Source organism: Pristiophorus japonicus, chromosome 8, assembly GCF_044704955.1.
Source record: "Pristiophorus japonicus isolate sPriJap1 chromosome 8, sPriJap1.hap1, whole genome shotgun sequence".
Lineage (NCBI taxonomy): Eukaryota > Metazoa > Chordata > Chondrichthyes > Pristiophoridae > Pristiophorus > Pristiophorus japonicus.
The window spans coordinates 1232152-1245042 of NC_091984.1; the positions used below are offsets into that span (position 1 = coordinate 1232152).

Sequence of the window (12891 nt, forward strand, 5' to 3'; positions counted from 1 at the left end):
ATTTCTGAAAAGATATAGCCAATAAAATGGTACACTAGGTACAATTAGCTATATTGTGGTCAAAAACTTAATATAAAAAAAATCTAACGAGACATTTTTTATTACTAGTGAACTATGTGTTCAAGTAAACACACGTAACCTCATGGAAAAAATAGCTTGCATAATAATATATATATTGCATAATATATGAGTGTGTATAGATGTCATGAAAATATGTCTTTAAGTATCCTATATTGCACACAAAATATTGTACATCAGAAATTGTCTAAGTACTACCATATATTTTTAGCAGCATCATAGAATCATAGAATGGTTACAGCATAGGCCATTCGGCCCGTCGAGCCCTCGCCAGCTCTCTGCAAGAGTATTTCAGCTGGTCACATTCCCCCGCCCTTTCCCCGTATCAGAGAAACTGAATTTGTTAAATATGCATTTTTTAATATTTGTGTCACAGTACAGCACAACACTCAGAAATCAGTATATAAAGTCGTATTTACACGTTTAGTGATACTTTATCAGGTTCAAGGTAACTATACTTTTGTGTAACAGATAATGCATACAGGGTTACTAAAACACAAGAATAAAAATTTCAGCAGATAAATTAAGAGCCTGAAAACCCTTTTACAAAGAATCTTTAAGCTGTGAGGAGTGTTAATTAAAACTAACACGACCAAATTTGTTCACATTATACACTGTATACACATTAGTAAATCATTTCAGAAGCAAGTTGAGGCACAGGAGAATACACATTTGTGACATATACTGCATTGGCAATAAGTTTATTTTGTTATGATAAGACTTCATATTTTCAGTAAATGTTTACGACTACGTCCTCAAAATATCCCTGTTTTTCAAACAAATTTTTATGGTCAAATGTTGCAAAAATAAAAGTTTAAAATCTTAATTGCATTGTTAACACTTTGGACATAAATGAAACTTTTGAGTTAAATCCCTCAAGTGTATCTTTAGTTTTGTATTCCTTATTCTTCAAATTAAATAATTGTTCACATACCAAGTCATGGCACTAGGAAATCCAAGGATGCTGTAAATCTTCATTCCAGATGTTAGTCTAGATTTTCCTTCGTAGGTTATGCCAGAATGTCTGTTGCTGTGTTTTGGACAGATTCGAATGTAAATGTGCTGTTTGTATTCAATTTGCTGTGGTCGGCTCATTAGCTTTACTTTGGCTGGAGATTTCAATGGATTGTGGGAGCAGAAAACTAAGTGTAGTTTAAAGTTAAAGGACTAGAAATTGCGTAGAACCTGTTTGGGGCGCTAACTTTTGAAATCCAGGCACTAATGATTTCTCCTCCTGGGAAATTCAGCTTCAGCACTCCAAGAGGGAAGTGGAGCGCTAAATCAAGCGCAACCTCTTCTCTCCGGGTAGCGGCAGAGCGCTGAACAATGTGCAGCGCAATGCTACCGGCATCAAAGGCTGCTTCCCTCACTTAAAGTGAAGGGCCAATGATGGTGCACAACCTTCTCATCGTCAGTTCTGTATTGCAAGGCAACCTGTGGGACTGCCATTACAGCCCCAAACACTCTCAAGAGAGTGGAAGGCTTGGACACCTTGCAGCAATGAAGCATGAACACTTTCAGCAGGCATCAGACTGTTGCAAAGTATAAAGTTTGGCCTACCTGAAAACCATTCCCTTTAATTTGCACTCTCCAAGCGACCAGCCAAGGTGACAACGGCTGCTCTTCCTGCCGTTGTTCACACCCGGAGCGGTAACGGGAAGTTGCGCACTTTATGACGTCACGATCTGTGAGGTGCTGGAGGCCCAGGCGGTAAGGATTAGTGCCAGCGCTAAACCGGTACTGAAGTTCGCGGGCACCGCTGAATTCACCGCGTCCAGTTGCTAACCCCTTAGGCCCCACCCCCCAGGCATTAACGGGAAGCAGAAAGCAGCCGAATTTCTCCCCCAAAGGGACTGGGACAATTAAAGGGGAGTATCACAATGGGGACAAAAATTCTGAAAGCGTTGAGAGCCTCAAAAGCATTCTCAACTCACTGGCAGCCTTTGCCAAGGTGTAAGGTGCAGAGGACTACGAAAACAGAAAGTAATGAAACAAGGCCTAAGGTGCAGGAATAAGTGTGCAGACAAGTGATAGATCAGCTCAACACCTGACCCCAATTTTATGGCTGCTGAATTGGAGATGATTCTGCATCAGGGCTATTTTAAATTGGACCAAAAAAGGTGGCACTGGGTAAGCCATAGTCACCAGGACAGACAGCAACACCATAAGTGCCCCCTTCAATCTGAGGAGAGCACCACGATTAAAGCAATCTTACAAATGGTCCGATCAAACTGAAAGAAGCGCAAAATAAAACAAAATCACGATCAGTGATATAATTAATGTCCTGTTGTTCCCGCTGGTCATAGAAGGCCTCAAGCGTAATGTTGGTCCCTCTCCATGGCCACCTGGGAGTGCACAAGACCACGGAAGAGAAGCAAGCAGTCAGTGCAAGTCTTTTGAGTCAAGACTTTGAAATAGACCAAAAGGGTGAGTTTGGACTTTGTGCCACTGAGTCACCATTGAAAAGTACCTCCTCTTTAAGAGAAGTGAGGATGGTGGATCCCAAACTCTGCAGACACACGGCAATACTAAACTATGGAGTTGCAGGCCACAAATTACTGCACCTGACAGCCTGTGCTGTGTGGAAGCTGCAGCAAACCTTCCAGCATATAGCCTACAGCTGGCACAAAGACTTTGAGCCAACATGGAAAAAAAACAAGGGGATTGGGAAGTTAAAAAAAAAGAAAAAAATAATTAAAATGCATTCTCCTTCACATTGCTATGCCCTTTGCATACCCTTAAGTGTCCAGCATCCTTGCATGCCTATTTCAAAAAAAATATTTAAATGAAGCACCCGCCTGCTGAGAGAACGGCTTCTCCCACTGCGGGTCCCATCTACCCCTTCGCCAGTCGTTACCGTGTCATTTTCCCATCCTCTAAAATGAATGGGGCAACTTGCTGGCTGGCAAGTGCACAAGCATCAGACTCTGGCCGTGAATATCGGTCAGATGCAGATTCTGGAAATCCCAGAAAAGGTATTTCCCAAATGCTACTTCAAACTAAACTGTGGTGGGTAGGGGATGCTGGTTCAAAGTAGAAATAGACAAATTTCAGGAAATTACTTTTGATAGACAGAATGATCAATATGTGGCGATCAATACGTGGAATGGACTGTTCTGGATAGAGTAGCGTCGGCAAAAGCCCTGGCATCAATTAAGAAGCAGTTGGATGTTGTGGTGGAGGGGGCAGGGAGGGGGACTGTAGAGTTTCTGGGTGGATGACTTCCTGGTCTGTATCTATCTCGTAATCAGTGTGTTAAATCAGCCAGGCTAAACATTGAGATGCCTGGACTCTTTCTCAATACAGAGACAAATGTTGGTTCGGACACCATCCTGAATAGCTTCCTCGAGGGGACACGATGATCGCCATTTAGCCAGGCATTCTTTGGATGCCCTGTTCCTATGACTTAGCTTTTCTATGTTGTGTGGATTATAACAAATAATTTGTTTGCAAACAAAACATTTAAAATGAAAATCCACTTGTACAAAGTATTTCGTTTGCAGAGTTTTCAAATTTTACATTTAGTATGCCACTGCAGTACTGTCAAAATCCAAGAGCCAATTTTTATATTGTGATTCTTTGCAGATTCTCATCTTACGGTTATTAAAACTGGAATTCATCAGTTAACATTACAGAAAGATGACCAGAATTAGATAAAAATGAATGTAAAATGTACCCAACACTATACACAAATCAGCCTCTCAAACATTCCTTTAAAACGGAAGGCTGACAGTTTAAAGTCAGAGTCATTATTCATTCACATTTCCTATCTGTGTAAAGATATGGATCATTCGAATAGAAAACACCCGTTTTAATGCTGTTAATAACCTTAGCTATCAATACTGACGTGACAAAAACATAATACCACAGCAGGTATTGCAAATGATCAGCCACGTTATGTTGAGAACACTTCCTCACAGCTCTCATCATCGTGCACTTTATATATTTATATATGCTACATTTCCCAGGCAGTACATCTAACAGTATTTGGCCTTCTGGTAGGTGCGTCACTATAAATTATGTGTCCACACTTTATCAAAAATATACTGGGTTAGAAAAATATACCATTTGTTTTGATTTGCGTTTAAATACAGTTACAGAGACGTGTTAATAATAAAGGAAGAAAACAGTTTACAATATTTCTCATCACCCAAAAAATGTGCAGGGTTTTTTGTGAAAATGGTCTCTTCATAGCAGCCTTGGTATTACATTGCAAATGAAAGGTGACCAGCAAATCTCTAACTGGTAATTATTGCTGAGAGAAAAAAAATACTCTGTCACATTGCAGAAAGATCTGCCAAGCAGCATCAACCATCCTCAATAATGAGAATGATCAGAATTAAACACTTTAGCTTCTTAAAGATGACTCAGGATTCAGTCCCTAGAGTGTCTGCTGAGCGGCAATGGCTAGTCTCCTTCAAAAAGTCCTTGTCAAAAGCCTGCTTTATAAGTGCATCAGTTAACATTCCTACCTGAACACAGTGTCCAGTCTACAGTACACTTAAAAAAAATGCCTTTAAGGCACCACATACCCCTAAGGGTCAATCCACTGGAATTCTTCCAATAAGAAGAAAAAAAAGTATACATAAAAATGTCCTGGAATGCCTGAAATAAGTCAAGATGACCCAAGATGGTCCGTGCTACTTCTGGTATCCAGAAGTGTACTACCATCAATGAACAGCTACGAAAACTGTTCGCTTGGGCCTGCAATACTATTCCTCTATCCCAGAATGAGGAGAACATTTTAGCAAGTGGCATTCAGCTTGTTTTTGCTGAGTTCTCGTTCTAAATTTCCAATTAGTGTGTCAATACTTTCTTGAAGATCCTTAAGGTTCACCCTATGCTCAAGTGCTGGGTTGATCTTCTGCATCCTTACATAGGCCTCGTATGCTTGCTCTTTGGATTTCGGCTCTGCAGGCGGCACCAGCACATCATTTGTCCTGTCTGTGGCTGGGTTCTCCTCTTCGCTCCCAGTATCCTCTGAAGGAACATCATCATAGTCTGCCTCCACGCTACCTTCCTTTAATCTCAGAAGGTAGCTTTCACCACAGCTGCTCCAGTCTCCAGCATAGCGATTACTCGGGCTGTCGAGCCTGATCTGTCTGGGCCGGAGTACCCCAGTCACCTCAGCATTTGTCAAGTTTAACACTGCAGGTCGCTGCTTCCTCCTCCTCACGTAATTCATTGGCTTATCCTGTTCAGACGATCCATCGCTTCCCATATGCTCTTTGGTACCCACATTTTGCACTAGAAGGGAAAAATATAGGGGAACAAACCCCCCAAAAATGAAATATTGGTGCTTGTACAAAACTTAACAAATCAAGAAGAACTTAAGTTCTTCCAATACAAGACTTCATTGTAAACTAGCTGTTACAGTTAGATTGCAACAGCTTTTGCACATCTTAAATATGCCAGTTAATTAAATTTTTTCCACTTTACAACTGGTGCTAATACTCAGCTCTCACAGCCACTGACGAAGTTCCTCCCCTGTAAAGTGGAAGGCCTGTCTTCAATATGGTGCCTTCCCAACTTAAGCTTTAGCTCCTGAATTGATCTTCCTCTATTTTTGAACAGTTTAAAATTAAAGCCTAGATATCGGGGCTGAAATTGCCCAGTTTTGCACCTCCCATTAGCGCCTCCAGCTGATGAACGCGCCCGAGTAGCGCGCCCGAGTAGCACCCCCGAACCCGCCCCAAGGGGAAATGGAGAGCAGAACATTGCTCTCCACTTCCTGTGAGGGGCAGTAACCGCAATCTCGCAGCCGGGGCGGGACATCCGTACCACAGGAAGTCCCGCTCGAAGTCGGTTACTGCTCCCAGACAGGGCGCTGTGTAATTTCACCCCCATTATGTTTTAAAGCAAAGTTGACACATCCCTATATAAAGCTAAATTTGGTTGCAGCGATCCCCATCATTCAGCAAATCATGATGACTCAGTTTCAAGTTTCAACCACACCAAACACTTGCCAATGAACAAAACCTGGATAACTACACACTAGCACAACAATTATTATAATGCAATTTAGTTGTAGAGAAATGAAAGAAGTTTTAACTGCATTCATTAAAAGCTGTTCCACACCATTAACTAAACGTACAGTTAAACAGGAGTAAAAGTAAATATTGGTGGTTACACAGCATCACCTGATTCTGTTTGAGAATCTTTGGTATGGTGTAATTTGTTTCCTGAAACACACAATACTGAGAGAAGTCCTGCGCCCTTTACAGCACCAAGCACTGGCTGCATGAACTTAAACATGTAGTAGGTGCAGTGCTATAACATGCAAATACCATTACCATTAGCACAACAGTTTCCTGCTGATGATTATTTCAAATCCTGCAGTTTAATCCTGCACCCTGATTTACAGTCCCATGTTTCACTTACGTATTAGTTCCAGTAATTTTCAAATATTCGTCATATTTACATTACAGAACCATTTCTACTCAAGTTGTCTTTGTAATAGTCTTAGCTACTGTGCAATTATCCCCAAGGAACAGACTGCAAATGTAATCTTACTGTAAATGCAACACTGGACATGTGCAATTTAGCTCAAATCAAAATTAGCTATTTTCTTTGTCAGAACAGAAACACGGCCAAACATTTTGAGCAAGGTGTTCAGTCTAATCAAACTGAGGAACGGTGCAATAAAGCAGCCATCACAATAGCGAAGAGTTCTGTGTGACAACAGTCTTAGGGGTCGAAATTGCCCCTTTTTGCACCTTCCATTGGCACCTCTGGGGGGGGGGGGGGGGGGCGCCAACGGGGCTCCCGGGAAATTTCCCTGAGCGCCGTGGGCCGACCCATTTCCGCCCCCGGCGGATATTGCCTCGCGGGTCACGAAGCGGGCCGACATACGCTCACGGGGCAAGAGAAGTTAAAGGGGAGGTAGCCAGCGCCCCATGCTGCCATCTTGTCGGTTTTGCCGAATCTCTGGTCGACTCCAGTACTTGTACCCTAACATGGTCCGGGCCACCATCGAGCAGCCCCGGTATCACGCTGCCCTGGTGGAGGCCATCAGAGGCCTTGCAGAGTGCACAGCGGCCCTCCCCTTTAAGCAAAGTGGAGGGGCGTTGAACCGCATCAACACTACGTGAAACATCCATGTAGTGCTGCCAATCACGCCCGTTAGTGCCGCTGGACCCGCCCCTACAGCAAGTGAAGTGTGCAAGATTGCGTCCCTACACTTCCTCTGAGGGGTGGTAAGGCCAATTCCGCTGCTGGGGTGGGACTTCCACGCTGGGGGTAGGAAGTAACGGCCCGAGAAAGTTATCACCCCCAGGTAATAAAAGAGTCAAAATTGAGGCAATTTTAGCAGTTTTTAAAAATTGTATAAGGGTTTGGAAGTTAGAATATCTTTCATAAAACTGATGATCAATACAATGCTTTTACACAAAATAAATCAATGGTTAATTTTGCTAGTTGCATCGTACTGCAAAGGGAAGCAGAATTGTTATTGCTTTTCTAAGCGATAAACTCCTAACTCAATTCATTGAAATACACACAATGCTCTGGGAGAACAAATGTTTAAACAGCGTAGTTACTGTGTAATATGCAACCTTTGTTAGTGATTTTAAGGTTTGATCCTAAACAATACAAAGATTGTATCAGCGTACAAGAACTAAATGACAATGACAGAGTCCACTTTGAGACAAGATTGTCCAATATGTGCGCTTCTATACAAATGGTCTAGGCATCGTATTCATTAAAGATCAACACCGAAGTGCCCCATGCACAAATTAAAATTCTTGCCAGCTGAATAATTCTCATTGCTTTGCTGACATCTTGTACAAAGCCCTGGTTAGACCACACCTGGAGCACTGTGAGCAGTTCTGGTCACCACACTGCAGGAAGGATATATTGGCCTTGAAGGAAATGCAGCGTAGATTTACCAGAATGATACCTGAACTCCAAGGGTTAAATTACAAGGAGCGATTACACAAACTAAGGTTGTATTCCCTGGAATTTAGAAGGTTCACGGGTGATTTGATCGAAGTTTTCACGATATTAAGGGCAACTGATAGAGAGAAAGTATTCCCGCTGGTTGGAGAGTCTAGGACTAGAGGTTATAGCCTAAAAGTTAGAGCCAGGCCTTTCAGGAGTGAAGTTAGGAAACACTTCTACATGCAAAGAGTGGTAGAAGTTTGGAACTCTCTTCTGCAAATGGCAGTTGGTGCTATGTCAATTGTTAATTTTAAATCTGAGATTGATAATTTTTGTTAACCAAGGGTATTAAGGGATATGGGGTAAAGATGGGTATATGGAGTTAGGTCACAGATCAGCTGTGATGTCACTGAATGGCGAAACAAGCTCGAAGGGCTAAATGGCCGCCTCCTGTTCCTAGAGTTCACTGACATCAGCATGACTGGTAGGCAAATTGTTTTGCCGTACGTTTAAAACTTTATTTAAACAGGTGGTTTAGGCAGCTGATTTTTTGTGTGTGGCAAGATCTACTGAATGAAAGACATGCACTTCAAATTATTAAGGAACACTGCAACTTCAAAAAGGCAACAATATTCTGACTATTTGTTAATCATAGTTTCTGTATCATTTCAAAACTGTTTCTTTGAGATTTACAGATATGTAAAACAGCACCTGGGCTAGAGAAGAGAAAAATAGCCACAGTTACTGTTAATAATTGCTATCAGCAATTCCTGCTGGAAATGCATTTGTGCGGATCAGGGTCAGTTGTGATGCCCTTCTTGATCAAGTAGCCTACTAGTGAGTACCATGTCTGCTCAGACCTGAAGAATGGCAGCAAGACCAGTGACTGTGGAATGATAGTCTTGTAAGGAGGAGCAGAGAAATAGTCAGAAAAAGAGATTTCTGTGAGGCCATGACTTCACATTATAAACATTCTTGCACTGGTTGTCGTAGTAACATTTGGTGTCAATGTTATAACCACAACCTGCTACACCACCCCTCCCTGTGTTTTGATGTCGAATGTCCAACCCAGCCTTTATTCTTTCACATCCGTGTCCTCTTTTCTCATTTTTTGTTCATTAAGACCAATAGCTGATAATCTCTATGATTTTTAAAGCTGGACTGCTAAAGTTTCAACTACAAGCAGAATCAAGCAGGGACTCTAAATATTGATCCAACAGAAATTTAAAAACAGTAACAGCAGAGATATAAGAAGTAAACAGCTAAAGACTACTGAAGCTAAAAGAAACACATACCTAAGTTACTCTGACTGATTTGTGCCTTAAAAATAAAATGCAATATTCAGGGCAACTTTATCGAAAAATGTACAATAGTGGCACAATTTGCTGGTGTAAAAATACACTGTACCACAGAGGTATGAACACAATTTCATCCCATATTCACCACTTGGTGAGTTCCCAATCTTAGCCATGTTCACCTGGGACAGAATCTGAAGACAGGCAAGGTCCCACACAAGAGATTGGTGCGCAAAATCAAAGCACATGGTATTGGGGGTAATATACTGACATGGATAGAGAACTGGTTGGCAGACAGGAAGCAGAGAGTCGGGATAAACGGGCCCTTTTCAGAGTGGCAGGCAGTGACTAGTGGAGTGCCAAGGGATCAGTGCTGGGACCTCAGCTCTTTACAATATACATTAATGATTTAGATGAAGGAATTGAGTGTAATATCTCCAAGTTTGCAGATGACATTAAACTAGGTGGCAGTGTGAGCTGTGAGGAGGATGCTAAGAGGCTGCAGGGTGACTTGGACAGGTTAGGTGAGTGGGTAAATGCATGGCAGATGCAGTGTAATGTGGATAAATGTGAGGTTATCCACTTTGGGGGCAAAAATGCAAACACAGAATATTATCTGAATGGCGGCAGATTAGGAAAAGGGGAGGTGCAACGAGACCTGGGTATCATGGTACATCAGTCATTGAAAGTTGGCATGCAGGTACAGCAGGCAGTGAAGAAGGCAAATGGCATGTTGGCCTTCATAGCTAGGGGATTTGAGTATAGGAGCAGGGAGATCTTACTGCAGTTGTACAGGGCCTTGTTGAGGCCTCACCTGGAATATTGTGTTCAGTTTTGGTCTCCTAATCTGAGGAAGGACATTCTTGCTATTGAGGGAGTGCAGCGAAGGTTCACCAGACTGATTCCTGGGATGGCTGGAATGACATATGAGGAGAGATTGGATCAACTGGACCTTTATACACTGGAGTTTAGAAGGATGAGAGGGTATCTCATAGAAACATGTAAGATTCTGACGGGACTGGACAGGTTAGATGCGGGTAGAATGTTCCCGATGTTGGGGGAGTCCAGAACCAGGGGACACAGTCTTAGGATAAGGGGTAGGCCATTTAGGACTGAGATGAGTAGAAACTTCTTCACTCAGAGAGTTGTTAACCTGTGGAATTCCCTACCGCAGAGAGTTGTTGATGCCAGTTCATTGGATATATTCAAGAGGGAGTTAGATATGGCCCTTACGGCTAAAGGGGATCAAGGGGTATGGAGAGAAAGCAGGAAAGGGGTACTGAGGGAATGATCAGCCATGATCTTATTGAATGGCGGTGCAGGCTCGAAGGGCCGAATGGCCTACTCCTGCACCTATTTTCTATGTTTCTATGATCCCACAAAAGGCAAAACGGGAAATAAAGAAAAATGAAATAATTTAGAGCAAGTCAAGCCACAGATTTCTGCGCCTTCCTTCCCAGCCATGAAGAAGTGTTTGGCGCAGGAATAAAATAAGAAGATTTATAGCTAAAATGAAGCTTTAAGAGATGTGTGAAGAAAAGGATAGTTTGTCATCTTTCAATTGATCCGACCATCCACATTACAATAAACTTGCAAGTACTTAACTGCTATTCCAAATAAATTTACATCCATGCTTGAATAAAAAAGTTTACATTTTCTTGTTTGAAAAATGATGCTGGTGTGGTCTGTCCAGACAGGATCAGCCCAATTTCTGAAGGTTACCTCAATAGTTGCATAAGAATTAGAAGCAGGAGCAGGCCATACGGCCCCTCAGCCTGCTCCACTATTCAAAAAGATCATGGCTGATCTTCAACCTCAACTCCACTTTCCCACACTATCTCCATATCCCTGGATTCCAAAAATCTAGCTATCTCAGCCTTGAATCTACTCAGAGACTGAGCCTCCACAGCCCTCTGGGGCAGAGAATTCCAAAGATTCATCACCCACTCAGTGAAGAAATTCCTCCTCATCTCAATCATGAGACTAGTTCTAGACTTTCCAGCCAGGGGAAACAACCTCTCAGTATCTAGCCTGTCAATCCCCCTCAGAATCATATATGCTTCAATGAGATCACCTCTCATTCTTCTAAACTTCAGAGTATATGCCCATTCTACTCAATCTCTCCTCATAGGACAACCCTCTCACACAGAAATCAACCTAAAACGATAGTTAATCTGACAGCAGGACGACACCAAAAGCTATGATAATATTTTTTTGGATGGGGGGCAGGGAAGGGAGTTTTGTTCTCATTGAGGGATGACAATGCCAGCCCTATCAGAATTTTTCATCTGTGCATGTGGTATCAACTTCAAGCACTCGCTGGTCAAGCATGGGTACCCGATGCAGAGCAAAGTACATTTTACCACACTCCACCAATGGACGGCAATCTTAGCCTCAAATGAGCCCCCTTGTCCATGCCAGTATATACTGTGTCTTGTTACATGTAGAAACTGAATTATAACTGCTCAGAATCAATGACTTTAGATTCTATTGCTGGGATGAAAGTTCCCATTGTTTGGCATCAGTCTGGGCCAGATGTGAGTCTAAAAGATATTGGTGCCATCACGTACTCGTGTAATTCTTCATTCTCTGCAGAGTCACAATACATTGCATTGGGATAATGAATCAGCTGCAATGCATACAATCTCTGCACTCCTCCTCGGTGCAGAGAATTTGATATTAAAGAACTAACCAAAGAAAATCATCCCTCCCACCCCACATACACAAGTAAGCTTTTTGTATTCATCCAGGTGAGAGATGCTAGAGCTGGAACGTTTCCCATTTTGGGCATTCAGTGCCAGCATCAAGGACTCCTTGGCCAGATAGACCAGACCAGAGAGGAGTAAATCTGCTCCAACAATATGCCGCAACTGCAAAGTCAGAACAACAGCCCTTACTGCGGTATGAGTGAATTTTCCATTTTCTGCATCAACTTTCCTTGTGGTCACTGAGTGAGATTGATAATTCAGTGACAATTTGTGCTTAATTATGAGCTATACTGTGCTCTGGACCCATGTTTACTAGGAATTGGGTTAAGACTACAGGTATTAAGTTATATTTCATGCAGTAGCTTTATACGCAGCACAAGAGAGGACACTTCATCCTAACAGACGGCTCGGAATTCAAACTCAGGCCCCACAGAATTGAGGGGAGGGGGACGTAAACTCCATGTGGTCACAAAACATTTTTTTAAAATCAAGACAAAAATGCTGAAATAAACTCGTTTCCACATTTGGCACCACAGAACCGCCAGCAGAAATTTGATGACTGGTGAGATCTCTGATCATCTCAGCAGAAATTAATTCAAATGTTATTTCAGTCTCTTATACCTCTTAACCCAAATCAATCCTTAGAACCCATATTGCTGAAATCTCAGAAGTTGTTGAATCAGACATGTTAAACAGTGCCTGCTTCACGACTGAGATATTGTTTTCATTTTACAAATGGAATTGCTATTTCCTGAAAATAGAAACTTCAAGGTAGATCATTCCCTTTAATCAGCCTTCAGGAAATTGTTCACAAAAGTCAACACATGCTACTTCAATCCGTGTCTTGCCAATTACTGTGCTTACCACAACAGTCATAGGACTAGGTTCAAATAGAATCTAATGCAGGAATAAGCATTACACTATAAAACAAT

The 12891-nt window shown here is 42.1% G+C and overlaps 1 protein-coding gene across 1 annotated transcript in view; it reads right to left on the minus strand.

Annotated features, from left to right (window-relative positions):
* Positions 1-434: 434 nt before the first annotated feature.
* The window catches only part of syde2 (synapse defective 1, Rho GTPase, homolog 2 (C. elegans)), a 190707-nt gene continuing 178250 nt past the window's right edge, over positions 435-12891 (minus strand). Inside the window, exon 7 of the mRNA XM_070886434.1 lies at positions 435-5325. Within this exon, the coding sequence (XP_070742535.1) occupies positions 4823-5325 (503 nt within the window). The 3' untranslated portion in view covers positions 435-4822. The remainder of the gene's footprint in view (positions 5326-12891) is intronic.